The sequence below is a fragment of the Dermacentor albipictus genome, chromosome 1, assembly GCF_038994185.2.
Source record: "Dermacentor albipictus isolate Rhodes 1998 colony chromosome 1, USDA_Dalb.pri_finalv2, whole genome shotgun sequence".
In the NCBI taxonomy this organism is placed as follows: domain Eukaryota; kingdom Metazoa; phylum Arthropoda; class Arachnida; order Ixodida; family Ixodidae; genus Dermacentor; species Dermacentor albipictus.
In genome coordinates, this window is record NC_091821.1 from 45146467 (window position 1) to 45165022 (window position 18556).

At 45.3% G+C, this 18556-nt stretch overlaps 1 protein-coding gene across 2 annotated transcripts in view; it reads left to right on the forward strand.

Moving 5' to 3' along the window:
- Positions 1 to 18556, forward strand: part of LOC135906100 (collagen alpha-1(V) chain-like) — a 90109-nt gene that overhangs the window by 16805 nt on the left and 54748 nt on the right. Inside the window, exons 6-22 of one of the 2 annotated variants that reach the window (XM_065437301.1) lie at positions 1957 to 2142; positions 4505 to 4576; positions 6140 to 6202; positions 6652 to 6726; positions 7415 to 7486; positions 7562 to 7618; positions 9954 to 10007; positions 11155 to 11208; positions 11578 to 11631; positions 12665 to 12718; positions 12832 to 12885; positions 14053 to 14097; positions 14628 to 14681; positions 14774 to 14818; positions 16378 to 16431; positions 17768 to 17812; positions 18429 to 18482. In XM_065437301.1, coding sequence (XP_065293373.1) covers positions 1957 to 2142; positions 4505 to 4576; positions 6140 to 6202; positions 6652 to 6726; positions 7415 to 7486; positions 7562 to 7618; positions 9954 to 10007; positions 11155 to 11208; positions 11578 to 11631; positions 12665 to 12718; positions 12832 to 12885; positions 14053 to 14097; positions 14628 to 14681; positions 14774 to 14818; positions 16378 to 16431; positions 17768 to 17812; positions 18429 to 18482 — 1092 coding nt within the window. Of the gene's footprint in view, positions 1 to 1956; positions 2143 to 4504; positions 4577 to 6139; positions 6203 to 6651; positions 6727 to 7414; positions 7487 to 7561; positions 7619 to 9953; positions 10008 to 11154; positions 11209 to 11577; positions 11632 to 12664; positions 12719 to 12831; positions 12886 to 14052; positions 14098 to 14627; positions 14682 to 14773; positions 14819 to 16377; positions 16432 to 17767; positions 17813 to 18428; positions 18483 to 18556 lie in introns of those variants that run through there. The other variant, XM_065437307.1, reaches the window with a different exon arrangement.

The following is an 18556-nucleotide window of genomic DNA, read 5'->3' on the forward strand; positions in this document are numbered from 1 at the left end:
ACGTCTGCCACGTCGTCGGGGGCCTTCAGGGGTCAAGTGCAGCCATCGTCGGGAACATATGCTCCACTCGACGTGTAACCATGGGGGGCTGACTTCGTGTCGCCTGGCTTCGTATGCCCCTTACCTCCGTCAATACAGCATTGAAAGCACCGGAGAGAGAACGAGAGTCCTAATTAGCTAGCAGTTACTCTGGGCCCTAGAAATGGAATAGGAGGCCCAACGGACAGTTCGGTGTCCGCCCTGGTCACATGTCGAATGGGGCACATGTTCTTCCAGAGACACTGCGATAGGCGTTTCTCAGCGTGCAACATGTTATCTATGCACGAATGCTACTGCAGTTGGGCGCGAGTGGAAGGTGGCTGCCAAACACGTGCGAGCGCGAGGGAAAACACTTCATTTATCAAATAGAAAATAAAGTCAAAGCCCTCAGTAAAGGACCTCGATGGCTCTGTCCCTTAGTGCGGCCTTGATAAATTCGGTCATGTAATTTTGGTCCAGACAGGTGATGGCCTGAGTCAGGTCCTCAGCTGTGGATCTGGAGGGGGTTAATGAAGTGGAAAGTGGGGGCTGTGGGAGTGGTGAGGCAAAGCCTCGTAACCTCATTTCTCTATTGTAGGCATATTACCGTTCTCCTGGTTTTATCCATCCACGCCGCAGACTTTTCCAGATTATGGCATGTTATGGCTCGTTGGACGTTACGCAGTAGTACACGCTCGTCCAGTACTTAACCGTAATCTGCGTTGCGGGAATGAATTTACGGCGATCACAGAATGGGTTTTGCTTGCGCTTCCATGGCGAATAAAAGTAAAATGAGTGCGGTCATAGACGTGTGCACGCGAGAAACGCCAGGTCACGTTTATCTTTGAAACTCGACACCACTACTGGATAAACTTCTTTGAGAGCCACAAATAATATATGCAGATAGATGACTGGTTTCGAAAAGTGAGCCTCTTTATACAGCATTCAGAGCGCATCGTGTGAGCAATACCCTCTAGGCGCCGAAATGACGGGTTGCCTGGTCTTCGACAGGCTACCGTGCGAGAAATGCGTGCATCAACAGTGGTTCACTCCCCCAGTTTAAAAGGTTGTCTAGAGTCAATGAGACACGCGCAGATGTTGCCACACAATGCCGGATGCACACATACTGTGCACTACTAAGACAAGACTGACAGGGCTGTACAGACTGACGCGACATACAGTTCCCAGGCAGATCAGTCATCTTCTAAGGAACAGTGATGGCTTGATTTTTCGTGAAAGTGAATGTGCCGAGGGGAGGGTAACAGCGCTATCCAGACGTGCGCAGTTTCGCCATCTGATCTCAAAAAAAAAAGAAGCCACGTCAGATTATACGCTATTTTGAGAACAGACCAAAGAGACATACAACCCTCCCTCTTCCCCCTTTCCCTTCGGGAAGTAAAGAATACAGACGCACTCACACAATAAAAGAAACTAAAGCTGGTCGCAGTGGGAGCAGTTGCTGATTAATGGAGTTCCGCGTCCGAAAGCGAATCTCAATTATGAGGTGCGGCAGTGAAGGGACCGGATTAACTTACCTGGGGCTCGTAATATGCGCCGACGTTTTGGCACACTCCGGGAATTCCTCTATTTTGCGCTTTCATCAAAATACAGCCGACGCGACCGCCGTATCGAATCAGTCACCTTGTATTCAGAGGCAAGACGTGCCTCTGAGCCAGGCTGGGTGAATGTCGTGATGCTGTTTATGCGGGCGCAAATTGACACATATACAGAGAGACTGACAGACAAGACGACCGCTTGCTTTGTTTGTCCTTCTGTGTCCTATACACTAGCCCAAGAATAAATACTTATACGCAGCTCTACTGCATTGAAATAGGGACGCACGCTGGGAGGTACCTTTAACATACGACATAAATAAAGACACACTTTTGCATCGATCGGAGCGTGATGGCGGCGCGTGGCGCTCGCGCGTGCCTACAGGGAGACCTGCAGCAACTGCTGGTGGTGCCTGCGCCGGACTCGGCCTACGAGTTGTGCAGCAGCTACGTTCCAGGATGCGCCATCCCGCTGCCGCCGCTAGACGCCGACTACGGAGACCCGCTTTTCAACAGGACCGATCCTGCTGAGAAGGAGCCGCAGCCGGGTCGAGCCTACTACAACGAAACAGTCAGCTGCTTTATCTTGCCCACTAACCCACTCACTTAATCTCACTATGTAGCCTTAAAGCCTAATTTTGGTTTTCAAGTCTAAAACGACGCCGTCATCATCATAAGCTAGCTTTTATTTTCAATTTGTAAAGTTCCTAATTTGTGAAAGGCGCAACGAGGACTTGCCTGATAAGTTTTGAGCTCTTATCGTCGTTATCTTTACACAGAACAGACAAAAAGAAAGCACTAGAGGCAGATAGAGCAATTCCGCCACTTCTGGCGAATTACTGGAAGTAGCGACAGACTCTGCCTGTACGACAAACCACAATCTGTAATTAGTTTGTTAGTAAGGCCCCACGAATTGTTTTGTAGTTATTTTCGGACACGTGTAGCAACAGCGGCAGTGAAGCCAGGTATTTGTGCAATTATGTTCATTTTGAAGGATTTCTGAGACTGACGCCAGCTTGGAGACATCTGTGCCCAAAATGTGTTGGGAAATGGATTGGCGTTTCACTTAGTTTTATCCCGCAGTAAGCAAGCGAGGCTTTGCAGATGAATAACAGTGTTTTGCATCACAGACACTTTATCCGCCCGAAAGCCGAACAAGAAGAGTAGGAGAGTTATTAGGAGAGTAGGAGATTAGGAGAGTAGAGAGTTAGCCTAACAACTTCCAACGTTCGATTGGCATTGACTCTTTCCTGCCTTCATGCTTCGATATACCACGAGCAGTTTCAATGCCACGGCTGCGGCATGACAGCCTCGTGCAGTGTCTTGTGGTCCCAGTAGCCCTCGTCGCCGCTGGTCTCTTGCTTTCGCAGTCTTCATATCGGCATTTCAGCTGGACATCGGGTGTTCTTTCTATATATAGTGCATCGACCTCCATTCATGATCTACGACGGTTAGGTTTACGTGCTGCGTGCTAGGATGGCTTAACAATATCAAGCGGCGTAAAGGCATCGGATTTTACAACTTTGCAACCGAAAAAGAACACCGGGAAGAACATAGATCCGGAATACCAGCAGGGCCGGTGAGAAGATGAGGTGCTTCGTCTGGTGCTTTTTCTTGCTCGGTGATTCTCAGTGTACACAAACGAACTTGTCATTTAGCGCAACATGTATAGAGCGGTCGTCAGTTTAGAGAAAGCGAGTGAAAGGCGAAATAGCTTGTCAGCATCACGTACAGAAGGCGCGCAAGCACCTGATGCCTGTTCGCGTGTTGCGTGCGGTGCACGCATGCAGACCATGCAGTGACCTGCGTTTGTTGTTCTAACAATTTTAAGGAATTCAGCGCTTGCCGCTACTCTGCCTTCACTCAAAGTTTGCAGCAAGGCTGCATTTTTTGGTCTGCATCGTTAAATAAAACAATTGGAACCGTTGTTTGCCTGGTTCGCGCTCCACAGGCAGCGAAACTCCAAGTTTCCCCAGAAGCTCTCTTATGCGATGGCGAGGTGCGCTTACGACTGTTTCCTAATATTTCTTTTCTGCACGTGCCGGAGAGACAAAAATGTTGGCTGTTTCACTGAACGAGTTACGTTAAAAAAAATCAAGCTTACTGTGAAGTTTGAGTCAGAAGAGGGCAGCGCGGCCTGCGCTAAGTATTGCTTTTAAATTTGGTAGAATGGAAACGTATGCCACATTGTATCTTATCCCGACTTCTTACGAACGATACAGATTTCATAATAACACGGCCGTGTTGTATTGGCACGTAGAGGTTCATACTATAAAATTTTGTTATCTGAGAGCCCACTGCCACGTTTCAGATTTTGCAAAAGGAATCCAACGACGACCGTGGCTAACGAAAGCGTGTAAGTCGGCGACGATGCGATCAGAGGACTGCTAGCAAGATGGCCGCACGTAGTTCGTTCCAATATTCGCGCATGCGCGTGGGGGCCAGTGATATTGGTCTATAGCTATTAATCATCCATTGACGGGGAGCAATTTTCTCCTCCTTGCGTCGCCATCTTCGATTCCAGTTTATAGCGTCGAACGTCAGTTAGCGCTTGCGACTTGCTTAAAACGATCAGCTCAGCGTTCTTCAGCCGAATGCCAGGATTTTGACATTGAACATAATGCTGATACTCGTCGCCGCAGTTCATTGCTCCTATTCGCCGATTTATCAAACGTTCAGATTCCTGAGCAACAAGAATAAAGCCTTAGCAGGAAAAAGAAACAAATCATGCCATGAAAAATCCCACTCCAGCGTGTGTTTTAGCCAAATTTGTGCGATCTGTGATGAATTTCAAACACCGATTGTTTAACCTGCAACAATAGACAAGACTGAAACAGAGGATAAAACTTCACTGAACGACTTGCTTGATACTTATTTTATCCGACTGTTTCGGTTTGTAGAGGTATATTTTTCGTGCTTGAACCACTTTGCAGACTCCGTATTATCCGGAGGGAGGGGTAACACCGATCCCACCCTACTACCCAACGATCAGCTATCCCATTGAGGTACGTTGCGCTTTTAACTTATGTCAACTTACGTGCATTTCTCCTGTCCCATTTAAATACTCATCATTTCTCTTTTGGCGGATATACGAAGTATCCAGAACGATGATCCTCCAGAATGTATGTCGTATAATAGACAAAACGTACGCCTCATACGGCCAAACATCTTTGGTAAGACAGTAGTGGTAGAGCTCAAGTTACTTCGCGAAACATCAATCACAAACAACAGGGAAACCTTTGGGTTATTTGCGTTATCAACACCTACAGCGCAAGATTGAAAGAAAGCTTGCACAGGCCAATGCAAAAGGAACCAACGTCAATGTACGTTTTAAGAAATTCGCCATACGATGTATGGCGTTTCGCTCAGATAGAACCGAGTCTGAGAAAGAAATGGCACATCGTATAGGAGTATGCGACCACAAGCACGTTGTTCGCCGTCGTATAATGCGGTTACTAGGAATATTCTTTTCTGGTGCCCTTACATTGCAGCTAATTAGATCAGTTCAATTAGTTCGAATCTTAATTATAAAATACTGACTATTAATCTTCGGATATAATTTGAATATATTTGAATATGCAGAACGTGTTCGGAAACGACTGATGGGGTTGTTTCGTGACGTCACTTTTTACGCACTTCCTTTTCCCGGGTTGTGAAGAAAGTCCGCGAAGTATGAGAAGGGGACGTCGACACTCGTTTGTGGACCTGGAATTTCTCAAAAATTTTTTCCAATAGAAAAGGAAATAATAGTAAAAATAGCGCGTGCAGGCCGCAAAGGAGCAGCTAGCTGGCTCTGACATCCAGAATAAACCATAAAGCCATGCCACCAACTTTATTTTTGAGGAGCGACGACCGCAACGTATAAGCGATAGGCCACCGATGGAAGCCTATTGAAATATTACTGTTCGGTTGTTTTTCTCCCATCACGCGGATGTCGTTCACAGAAATTGCACTTGAGTGTTGCAGTCCAGGTCGTACAAATGAAAAGTGAGGCTCCGACCTCCCCCTCCTTGCTTGCATATTTCGCGTGTTTTCTTCAACGTCCGGAACAAAGTACCACGTAAACGGTGGCCTAAAGGAAGAAACTCCAAAGGATGATTCCTATAAACGTCGCATATAACAGTTGCAAAACAGAATTTGTGCTCGCACGTTTACGTATGCCCATTTCTGTCAATCTACAGGTTTTCTTACGTACGTCCCCTTGGTCTTACACTAGTGTAACAGGTTGAAAACTGAATTCCCCTTTTTGTTGGATTTCTTGCATTTCTTCCTTCTGTCCTTTTTCTCTCTCTCTACATATTTGCTGAGTCTCAACACATGAGGACGCTGCTCATTAATGCACGCAACGGCAACCGAAGGGGATCAGAAGCGTATTACTAACGTGGCTAAACGTCGCAACTACCTTCCCCCCCCCCCCCCCCCAGAAAAAAAAAATCACCAGCATAGTCTGCGATACCAGATATATTGTCTTTATTGTCAGTGACTTCGGCAGAGTGATCATGCTGCAAGAACTGACGGTAATAATTGTGTGTCCTGAAATACCCATGCCTTTATGCCACCATCCTCAGGGACCACCGGGCCCTCAGGGTTTTCCTGGTCCTGCTGGATTTCCTGGACTTAAAGGCGACAAGGTAAGGGAAGCGTATGCAAGTGCCTGTTCTGTGCCTCCCCTCCCCCCCCTCCCCTCGCGACAATGATGGCCGTCTTCGTCAACTGTCATTGAGAAAAAGTTTTTTTTTTCAAAATTTATTTCTGTAGAGGAAGGGGGAGGGGCTATCAAGGCCGAGCAAATTTCTTTTTGTAGAGCTTCGTTGCAGAATGATGTATTACGCTATGTGACGCCAGACAACGAGTTTATTTTACTAGACGGCGAGCCAGAAACAACTACTGGGGAAGCACAATTTAGATTACTAGTACTGCCCACCATATCACCACTATAAAAAGTGCGCTTTCACACTAACTGCATGTTTGCTTGTTGAACGATGCTCCTGCCTTGCGAGAGTTGGGAATTATGCATGCCAACATGGCATCGATACGGAAGTGTGTGTGTGTGTTTGGCGCATTTTACGTGATTTTTCAGGGAGACCCGGGAAGGGACGGACTTGCCGGCACGGCGGGGCAGCCTGGAGCCCCTGGACACATCTTCATGATACCAGTACGTAGATGAGAGCGCATGCCGACAAAGTTGCGATTCGACCGTTAATGTCGCTGGTGTTGCCAGCATTACCAAAAAAAGAAAAGTCACGTCAACAAGGATGGCTAAATTGCTCGAGAGCCACAGGTTTAATATGTGATCTGTAATCTGAAAGCCACAGGTGAATCTCGCTGTGGCGCAATGGACTTTGACAATGGACTTGGCTCTACTGAATTGTTAACGGGTAAGCAAAAGCTGCATTGGAATTTAAAGGAACCAATCACTCAAACTCACAAGTTTCTAGAACTTTCGCTTCCCCAAAATAAGATAAATACGAGAATATGCCTTGAAGTGCGCGACATAAGACTTACGGGGAGGAGGGAGAGGGGGTGCTGTCGCTGATGTTTCTGCGCGAAATTCGCCAAATGGAAGTTAGGACCTCACTTCTTTCCTGTAGTAATTAACCAAAATTTCTCGCCGAATGAACGCAAATGTACTTCTGAAAAAAAAAAGCATGCTGAAAGTATGAAGTGATCCAGTTTTGCTCTTATATTATCCTTCCAAACATATCTGTCGATATGGTACCTTCGACCAAGGTAATTGAATATGATGCGGAGTTCTCACTGTATTCGTATGCCATTGGGTAGTAAAATATACAAAAAGTTCAGGAAAAAAAAAAGTTACAGTTCTCATCTGCGTCTCCTTTCAGTACCAAACAGCGGGAGACACCAAAGGTCCCGACAACACCGAATCGCTGCGACAGATGCTCAGCCAGCACATGGTCAGTTCGGTGGCTTCGTATGATTGAGTCGGTGTTTTGTTTTGATGCTTCGAATGTATTGCTCATTCTTTTCAGCTTGCGATGCGGGGCGCCCCTGGACCAATGGGCTTGACTGGTCTTCATGGGCCTGTGGTGCGTATACCTCAGTGACAGCATTTTGACTACGTGTCTCTCTTTCCTTCTCTCTTCGTTTATATATATATATATATATATATATATATATATATATATATATATATATATATATATATATGAGTGCATGGCTTTGGCTAGTGTTCTCAGGGCTACATCTAGTATACATAAATACCCAGTTTAGTGCATGGATTAATGGCCGTCGCTGTAGCACAATTGGTAGTGCATCGCACGATTAAAGCGAAGGTTGGGGGTTTTGTTCCCACCGGCGATAAGTTACCTTTTCGTCCACATTCATTTACCGTTTTCTTCATTATTTTATACATTTCAATTTCAACCGCGGCTAATTATACCCCGATGCTTTCCTTGGCTTCCTTGCGTGCTGGCTTTATAGGGCCGCGATTAACAAAGAACGAGCGCCTGTTTCCCTTCTTCTCGTTCATATCTCTATATATAGTCCCTTAACGAGGTGCTGAACACCCAAACAGCTTGCTATTTACTTGTGAAAAGTTAAAGAAAAAGAAAATATGCTAGGTGAACAACTTTTCGACCTAAATGACATTAGCTTGCGAACATCAATCCCACGGAGCAATCAAGCCTAAGGGCTGAATGGCAGGCTGATTAGTCAAGTTCCAACGTGCGGCCCGTTTACGAGCGCTCAATGGCGCGTCTTCGCGATTCGTTACCATTCAAGGAATGAACGTGAGTGCTTGCTCTGCCCCCGTCTTTATTCGTCTTACCTTTGGTACTATTAATAGTGTGTAGGCAAGATGCACCTACTTTTGAATACGGAAAGACGCAAGCGCAAATACGAACACAAACAGAACGAAAAGGACAGCAAAGCTTCGTTCTACTCGTGTTTGCACGCCTGCCTTGCAAAAACACGAACCACCCCCCCCTACCTACTTGCTCAGCTTTCATTCGTAACAAAGAACGGAAACTAAGGCACATAGTTATCTTTTGCCGGACCTTCCCATGCCTCTCCTACCTCCTCATACGCAATGTTACGTTTGATGTAGTTGTCGCGGATAGATCTTGGGGTGCTAGATGATGCGAGCGGCATATACAAAATTACTTAAGGTACGTTATATTGTGCGTATTTCTACTCAATGTTAGCCTTTCTCACTATTTAATTTAGGTTGTATTGCATGAAAGAAAGTCACGAGTTTCACGTGTTTGAAGCCGCGCATTTATTTATACGTATTTATTTATTGCCTAAGAGCGCCGTCACTACATGCACTCGGACTTTGGATTGCCTCACACGGTCCTTTCCGTTCTGTTTAGTAGGGACATGCACATTATATTAGCACTGTTGTGGCTGCCACCTGTTGTTACTGGGACGGGGTCTTCAGCTACCTTGAACAGCGTCTGCTTGCAGCTCGAACCAGATTGGCCATTGGAGAGGGTCCGGTAGAGAAGACGAGATGATGTAAAAACAAATAGCAGAAGCTTAATACATCGTTACGGGTGAGCGGTGCGCTACAAGACAAAAAGCACAGAAACGTTCGGCGTGCGTGCTTCTGCACGCAAGGGCAGAGAATATCTCTGTTCGTGGCGTCTCGCTGGCCTTCTTATACCCTACACCATCCGTGCAACCCCATTCTCTCTTGCTCCTTGGTAAAGGTCCTTGTCAGCACCCTGGTCAGAGCACACAGAGAAATACGGAGGGAAGCCACTATCTGGTGTATAGAGGGGTTGAACAGAGGACAGAAGAGAGTAGGGTTTGCATTGGTGCATAATCCTGTCGCACAAAACCGACAGACAAGTATTTTCATCTTGACGAACTTGGCGATTAAGTACGTCGTGTCTCAGGCGCTTGGCATCCGTTCCATTCATCGCCGCACACAGTGAACCGTAACAGCCCTCATAATTGAAGAGACGTTCGGTGATGCTGAACTGAGAAATAACTAAGCCATAATATGAAAAGAGACAGAAACATAGTGGACGAGTAGAACGTGCGCTAAGCAATGAACTCGCATTGCAACATCCCTGCGCCGTTGTTACAGCATTCCAGCGATGCACGCATTTGTGTGCACTGCGCCACAGGCGTGCGCCAACGCCTACGCATGCAGGCAAACAACGAAAACGTCAATTTCTAGCATCATTTAGGATGGTAAGTGCGGCCCAGTGAAGTTAGTTATTTCAGACTGTACGACGTACAATCGTAAGAACGAATGTTGAGGTTGGCAAAAAGTTGGCGTTGGAATACGAATGCCAGCTAGATTGGTGGAGGTTTAGTCACTAAAAAGGTTGCCGCAGGGCCTGCTTTCCGTCAAATTATATGATGGTAATAACGCCATGATGTGTGCCAGTAGCATGTGTTCACTTGTTTCAGGGCCCCATGGGACCACAGGGAGAGAAAGGAGAGCGTGGGGAGCAAGGGGCTGTGGTGAGTAAATAATTACGCGATGTGAATATTTAATGCTTACGCCTTAAACGCCGTGCATGCTACTATGATATCGCAAGTAATTCGCTGAATCCTATCGCATGCTGGCCCTTTTGTTGCACGCAGTGCTACATATCGATTGGGGCTTTTCGAGAGTATAAAGAATCCGCGTTTTGCCCCCGACCAATTGCGCCTACTGCAACAGGGCTGAGCGCCCTGTTGACCAACAGAGCAACAGAGTTGACCCACGCACTGATCAACTCGTTGAAGTTCACGAATTGTTTGCCGCGTGAAACGTAGTCCGTGAACGGGAAAGCTTTCAATACATGGTGGCGTAGTGAGCGATCGCATTTCTGGGAACGGACGTGTTTGTGGGTGTCGCTTTTCGGAAGAATCTGGGGCCAAATTCACGAAGCTTTTCGTTCGTAAGTGCTGTTTTTCTTTTGCTGATCGCCTTCGCTAATCATATGTCCTACATCACGATTGGCCGGCACGAAGGCTTCTAGCGTAAGAACGTTTTGTGAATACGCGCCCTGGTCACGAAAGCCTAGCTCAAGGGCGCCACTGCAGCGGGAGACTGCGCGCTATAGAATGAAAAAGCGCGCCATCAAGTTCATGTTCGCAGTGCCTTCAACGGCGCAAAAGCAGGAGCCAGAAGAAAGGGAGGAGCTTTTAAAAAGGATACGCGACATCCTGGATAGGCAACTATTGTATTTATTTCTACGTGGTGACAAAAAAGTTCTCTTTTATTATGGAGATGAAGGAATTAGTTAATTGAAGGTAGAAGCAATGCCCATGAGCGCAGCCATCGGGACAAATCGGGACAAATTTGCCTATCCGTGTGCTCAAACAAAATAGAAAAAATGCAAATGTTCGCGTTGGACATCGCAAACTTGGCAGAATAAATTGTAAATGTTGTGAACTTCCCACGGTTCTTCGCGCCTTCTGGTGTGTCTTATTTGGAAGCCACGACGAAAATATGTACGAACAAGTGAGTGTAAGGAGAAGGCAGACTGAGACAGCAATATATGCACCACCTCGCTGTGAGCTTGGCGGCAGTTTAGTGGCACGTATGTAGAAACACGATTGAGCGAGCCACTGAGATGTTTCAATGCAGTGTGCGTCGCACACTTGGTGCGGCCGCTCGCAGGGACCACGAGGAATGCGGGGCCAGCAAGGAACATCTGGAAAGCCGGGAAGACGGGTAAGCGCTGTCGCAGGGAAGTCCTGTGTTCTGTAGCGCCTGGCGCGACTTTTCTACTGCGTTTCTTCAAATGCAGCGTGATAAAAGTGGAACTTCGGGCTAACAGCTGAGCCTGAGATTTAACCAACGACGAAAAGGAGGTTCCAATAATTGCGAAAGCCTAACAATAGATGGTGAATTGGCTGCGAGGCTGATGATAATTTAACAATGAGTATTGACTGATCTTTTCTGCAGTAAATAAAGGCGCTATGCGTATGTAAAATAACAATGAAAAAGTCGCTCCTTTCTAAAAGCGCTAATGAGAACTTGTCAGCTTTCGAGTGATCACTCTCCTTGGCGGCCTGATTTGTGACTGTTATTCGGCCGCAGGGACGAAGTGGCAAGGACGGGGAACGTGGCAAGCCAGGACCTCCAGGGTCAAAGGTCAGTGCACAAAAGAAGCATTCCATTCTGCCATGTAGGGAATTTGCAAAAGAACAGACATGTAGAATATGATTGTTATTCAACTTTCCCTCATGTACATTAAGGCGAGTTGGATTGAATTAATACGGCTAATTTTATTCGAAAAGTTAGATCCAGTGTGAACAGCAATAGCTTACTATGTGAGCAGTGAATATATCAGAACGAAAGAGCGGACAGATAATGTAATCTATGTGAACAGCAAAAACTATAGAGCAGCTAGAACAGGTGATTAACCATCGTAATATAATCGGGGCTATTCAGTGCTGTCATCTGACTGCCTAATAGCCTAGGCGTTTGAAATGCCACGCCTGCATTTTCCTACTTTGTGCCTTCAAAGAAGCCTTTTGATTGCGTTTTCAAGAGGAAAGGATGAAAAAAAAAATGCATGGGATACGTGATGCACAAAAATCATTTCGCCTTTGTTCATGTCATCGTTGGGTGATGCGAATTTGTTTTGTTCGCTTTTTGCGACTTCTTCGGTACGTCCCTTAGTGATGTCCCCTTTGTGGCGTTGTGTTTCCAAGAGGAGAGTTCCCCACTGCATCTTTAAAGAAACGTTATGTTTTAATAAGCCTACCATAACGCTGCCCTATAGTTGAGTGCGCACCGGTTTCTATTGGCTTAGTCGTTGTCGCGTGTCAACGGTCATGTGACTATGAGCCGGCGCACCACTCCGTTTAGTGGTAAAGGGCCAACGAATGTGGCTGAATGTTGAGAAACTGGGCATAAAGATGTGAAAGGCTCAGCCGTTTCACATCGGCGTTACATATTTCTCTGGAGAGTGAATGGAAATTATGAAGAACCGCGGGAAAGGGAAGCGTAGACAAAAGCAAGGACGAAAAAACAAATGTTGCTTCGAGCAAGCTCTAACTTGGGGCAAAATGTTGGCTCTGCGTGGAACTTTGCAACTAAGCTATAGATAACATATTTCGGAGCCCGACGTAGGTGTGTCCTGAAGTTTCATTTTTTGCTTCTTTTTTATTTTGTGACACAGGGCGATGTCGGCCTGCCCGGTCTTCCAGGCCTGCCGGGAGAGAAAGGTGAAAGGGTCAGCATTGCATCAGATCTATTCAACGAGATGTTTAGCGTTCTTATAGGGCGTCTTGAGATGACGAAATATGCACAGTTCCAGACCAAACTACACCTACCTTACCCTTGCAGGGTTACGTCGGAGCTCCAGGTGACCAGGGGCTGGTCGGACACGAAGGGCCACCGGTGCGTAGTCTTAGATTTATTGAGTAGTACTCGTTCAAGGCAGACTAGTCTATTGAAGCGGCCCATTAATTATTTGCTCGAAAGATGGAAGCAATTGAAGAACGTTGAACGCTGTTCTACGCATACTCCACGTATATGAGGGAAGCGGGTCCATATTCACAAAGCTGTTGATGCCATATAACAGTTGTAAGAACAGGCGCCCACATAACCATGCCAACTTAAATATGATGACAGGCCAATACCAAGGCGTTCTTACAAAGGAAGAGCTTTGTGAATTCAGGCACAGTTTTTCTAAAACTACAATATTGTGTCGAACACCACGTGGAATCAGCAAGAAGATTACAAATACTAATCGTTACTAGTGGTTTGTTGTGGAGTACGTCACTCTACTGACTTTTTCAACGTCTCCAGGATTCGCGCCTCAGGAAGATGCGTTCCTTACGACGGACGTAAGTGTCTTAAGATAAAGTTTGTACGGCTGTGTTCATAATGGACCCTGCAACAGGATTTCTGCACGAGATACTTTGTATTAGCCATACCACTTACTGATCGTTTGTTCAAAATGATGACGTGGCAAGACTCCATAGGAATGCAATTAACTGTTTTGCTTCTCTATCCCCTGGCAACGAAGTGAACTACTTAGATAATTATGAGGTTATAACGCGCGCATTACTGGTGAAGGAACTCCATATTGTCACGTGGTAGTGACGTTAAAGAACACAGTAGCAGTACTGTGAAAGACAAAACTACCTTTTATTGGGCGAACCTGTGCCCACAAAACAGGCTACACTTAAAGCGCAACGATAGCGGCGAACACAGTCGGCGATCGTCGAAATCTGAACAGCGGGTCAAGCGCATCGGCTTTTATACAGCAGTCGTCGAATGTTCCAGTCTAATCGTTCGGACCCGCGTACCTTCCACAAAGTTCTACAACATTCGCGTCACGCGATGAAATCAGATAATACAAGGTTCGGCGACAACAGACAGCGGATAGAAGCTTCGATAACTTTCCAGAAACTTCGGATACATGCCGGCGCGTCCCGCTCTGTGCGATAACATTTGTTCGGCGGCGAAACGTGGTCACCCGATAAAGATAAATACACATGTCAATATATATGTTTGAAACAGTGCTTAACACTTGCTTTTCTCATCGGCTGCAAAACACAGGGTGACGATGGAGCTACAGGGCTGCCCGGACTTCCAGGAGAGATGGTAAAAATTCAGATTTTATTCATCCTTTTATTTAAGCTTTCTGCTTTCACGGAGTGCATGAAATTTCAATAATTTACGACCAGTGCTTGTTATTCATTGTTCTGTCAAAAACTTGGGCGTAAAAGAGCCATTACTCAAATAGTCAACATTTAGGTTTCGTGCACGTGCGCTTCTAAGCAAAAAAAAAAAAAAACAAAAACAAAAAAAACAATAAGAGGAATAAATGAAAAGCGGAAAGTGAAGATACTAACCGAAAACCTGGTCACGAAAGCCTAGCTCAAGGGCGCCACTGCAAAGTTTGTACAAAGTTTTCGTAGCTTTCACCGTGTCTTTAGCGTTTAGACTGAATGCACGGGTTGAATACTGCCTTCACGCAATAGAAATTCCGACATGTTGCAGTTCCAGGCAGCACGTCTATAAATAAGATATTGCCTGCCACACTGCGACTGTGCGACCACCACATCCTGGCCGTTGCTACTGTGTATTTGTGAAACATCGCGTGTTCATAATTGCTTATGTCTTGCTTACAGGGTCCACGAGGATTTCCAGGCCCCCGGGGATTCGTAGGGCTTCAAGGACCACCTGTGATTACTGACACACCTTTGTTATTCTCTTAGCGGTATCGAATAACAAACAAAATGTCAAAGCTGAAAGTTCACTCTTTGCTGTTTTACAGGGCATACCGGGATCCGAAGGGCCTGTGGGACCGAAGGGTAGCACGGTACGATGAATGGCAATTTGATTTAGTTTTTTTTTTCAATTCTACTCTACCGCTTGCTTGAATTCCATTTGAAGGAATGAAAATAGAAAGTTGGTGCTTTTACAAAGATGCCAGTTAAAGTAAGAGGACATAACCTGAGGCTTGAACGGGTGCTATGGATAAAAATTACTATGTCGTTTGATTTTTAGAATTCATTTCTGAAATAATAAATATATTACATACCGAGAGAATACGTTTGGTGCATGCAAAAAAAAAAAAAAAAAACTGTTGCAGGCGGGCACGGCGCTATCTTTTGACCTTCGAAGTATTTTCTCATGACGTAAATGATTGCGGCGATGACTTATAAATAACTTTCGGCTTCAAAATGTAATGAAATTGAAACTCACAATTTCTTTGATGTTTTCTCGCTGATTAAAGGCATATCTAGAAAGGTCGTGAAATCGTAGTAGTAACACGATGATATCGACACCGCGAAGTTGACACGGGAAAAAATAAGAAAAGGAAGTTGTGCCTTCAGTCAGTGTTTGCTCCATTGACTGGCTTTCTTTTCTACGCGGAACAAGCAGTGGGGGAATTTAGAATGATGAATGTGCCAATGTAGCCTGAATTACGAAACTTGCTTAAACGATATCGCCGGAAAAACGGAACAATGGCATAAACTTTGGTTGGCCGCCCGCAGGCACAATGTTAGAAAACTTGGGTTGGGCGAAACCAATCTTTCTTTGTGAATATCGGTTAAACACAATTTCAACCGAAACTACCGTCCACCCCATCGGTGTATGGAACAGGAAAAGTCAGGTAAACGTGTGAAACAGTGATGCTACATATATTATGAAGAAAATACAATCAATCAAGCAGTTGCGATAACGTTAAGGCGAATTAAAGATGTTGAAGATTCGGTGGCGTCTTCATCTTGAAGACTTCAGTGATTATCCTTGATGAGGAAAGGAGCACTATACGGAGTAGGTAGTATCCTGCAGTCAGGCTGCCACTACTGCTTCGTTCGCACCGCCAGAAATAAGAGACTTCAAATGATGCCTTTGTTACCCGCTCTGAGGAGATAGCTGAAAATACAGTCGGTGAAATTCGTGGCGAAGGCATAAATGTTCCAGTGTGCGTTATTGTTTCGAATCAGACGACAAGGGGTGCAGTTGAAAGTCTGCATTCTTATTTTGAACGTGGGGACTGCGTTGAAATATTGGGGATATTTCGCCTATGAACACAACTTTGCGTAAAAGAAGCTACACTATTAGAAGCCGAACGCATGTAAAGTGTCTTTTTTTCTCCCCACAGTAATATCGAGACACTCAAAAGCTTTTCGAAACCGATTCTTGATGATTTTTGTGTCTATCGCTTAAGTGAAACTTCGGTTAAAAGTTCTTTTTAAAGGGTGTCTACTGCACTTACACGGCTTGTGTCTCCAGTACCGACATTTGGCGATGCAACATGAACAAACGGTGCCTTGTATACGAAATACTGACTTTAATAATGTTATTTACGACCGCAATGACTCTGGCGAGTAAATAATCACTGGCTAACCAAAGATACTATAATTTCAGGGCCCTCCGGGTGGACCTGGCCAGCCAGGCCAGCAAGGGATGCAGGGCGCTGTGGTAAGTATTCGCCACCTCGCGCCGTTGGTCTTGCCTGCTCGTTCGGCAGTGGCTTTGGCAGATAAGCAAATGTTCCAGGCATCTGCTGTAGCCTTCGAAGTTGTGGTGAACTGGAGGCACAGCTGCTGTTATCGTGCAGCCTATGCCCCCCCCCCTCCCCCCCCCCCCCTGATTTATTCTGCAGTATAACGTGTCGGTGGAAGTTTTAAGCCTCCTTTGGCTAAATGCGACACGTTATTTGCAATTTTCTGGGCTTGGAATTCAAGATTTAGCCTTTCACGCCGACGCAGAAAGCCATGCCGAGACTGCGTCCTAAACTTTATGTTCCCATTATGTTTATGGAATGGCTAACTGTTCCATGTGAATTCGACATGAATTTCTTTAAAAATAACACACAATACATATGAAGGTACTTCACTGCACGTGACATGTTTCTCTAGGGAACACAGAGCTTAGAGGATTACGATCGGTACGGTTTCGTCAGAATAATAGGGAAGTACAATGCAAGCTGAATGTTTAGTCGTAAGAAAAGTTTACTTGACCCAAGTTCCCAGTATGTAATAAGTACAGACCTGGGGAAAGGGGGTCACAGTTTCTGTCCAATTTTAGTACAGTACAATTACAGCAGTATGCACTATGCTTGCTGCATGTCACTGTATACGAGCTTTCCTTTTATATATTGATCCAAACTCTATAAGAAATTGGCCTTCTCGGAAAGCTTTAAAGATTCACTTTTTGACACAGATAATCAGGAATTCACCAATTGCCTCAACTGTATATATAATTATCAGGTTCACTCGCAGATTACATAGCTATTTTTATTCTCCTTTTCCCCCCCCTACTCTCCTGCAAAATCTTGTAACCCTCTTCCCCTCCCATACCGAGTAGCATGTCAGTTGCTATATACACGTCGGCAAAAATCTGTTTTCTCATAAAGAGCTTCTCTCTCTCGGTTGTTTAAAGCTGTACTCCAGTGCGAATGAAAATGACGAAGTCAAGATTGTGTTTGGTGCAGCTTCGTCTTTCACCTTCGCTACGGAAATCAGAATTTTTATTTTAATATATTTCAGTACCTTTAGTCACTTATAGGCTCCAATTTTTTTCTTGTTTTCACATTGGCCTGCCAATGCCCAACTTGTGTTTGAATTTATTTTTCTTTTCAATATACTCTGACAGCTCGCATTCGTGATACCTGGTTTTTGGTCAGTCCTCAAGACTGGGTGTGTTGCACTGTCACATAATTGTCTACTCTACACATCTGCACTGTTTATGATCGATGAATTTCTGCTATAATGTTCTATGCTGGGTTCCGAGAGCTTCCAATGTTATATTTCAGGGATCGCCAGGCCCTCAGGGATCTCCAGGACCACTGGGACCACCGGTATGTGGACTGTTTCAAAACAAAATAAACAGTGAAAAGATGTTATAACTTGATATTTGTTGCTTATATTACCTTACCCCGATTCTGTGAGTTAACGACGTACGGCATGAAGAAGGTGCGTTTTGATCAAGCAGGCAGGCAACCATTGATAGAAGAACGTTCGTGGTTAAGCACTATTATACACGACTGCCAGATAACCGAACGAGAGTTAATTATATCGGCTTATGGATGCAGACGACCACAATATCACTGTCTATGTGCCCTTGACGGGCCAGAAGAGCACGTATTATTTTGTGATTCGGCGGTGTGGAAATAGCTCTCTAACGTGTCAATCGCTGGCTAATCTCAGTGGTAGGTAGGTGATAATGAAGCATGCAGTGCTCATCCAGAGCAGAAAGCGAAAATTTAGGACGTGACTGTGACAGGTATCGGAGTTACGACATCATAACGGAAAAAAAATGTTGCGTTTGTATTCCTTGATAATCTGACAGTTGTGTTGGCATAGGGAGAACTCTCATAGAGTCGAATCGCGACAATCTTTTTGGGGAGATAATAAGTCAGGTAAAAGAGGCATACTTAGGTTTAGTCGAAATTTTAACTTACTATTGCTTTTCAGGGGCCTAGAGGAAAGCCAGGCCTTCCAGGTCTCCCAGGAGCGGATGGAATGCCCGTGAGTAGTTGAAGGGAGAAGCCCGGTGAACAGCATGCAAATTTGTTTCTTAATTGAGTGTTAGCGTGTTGCCG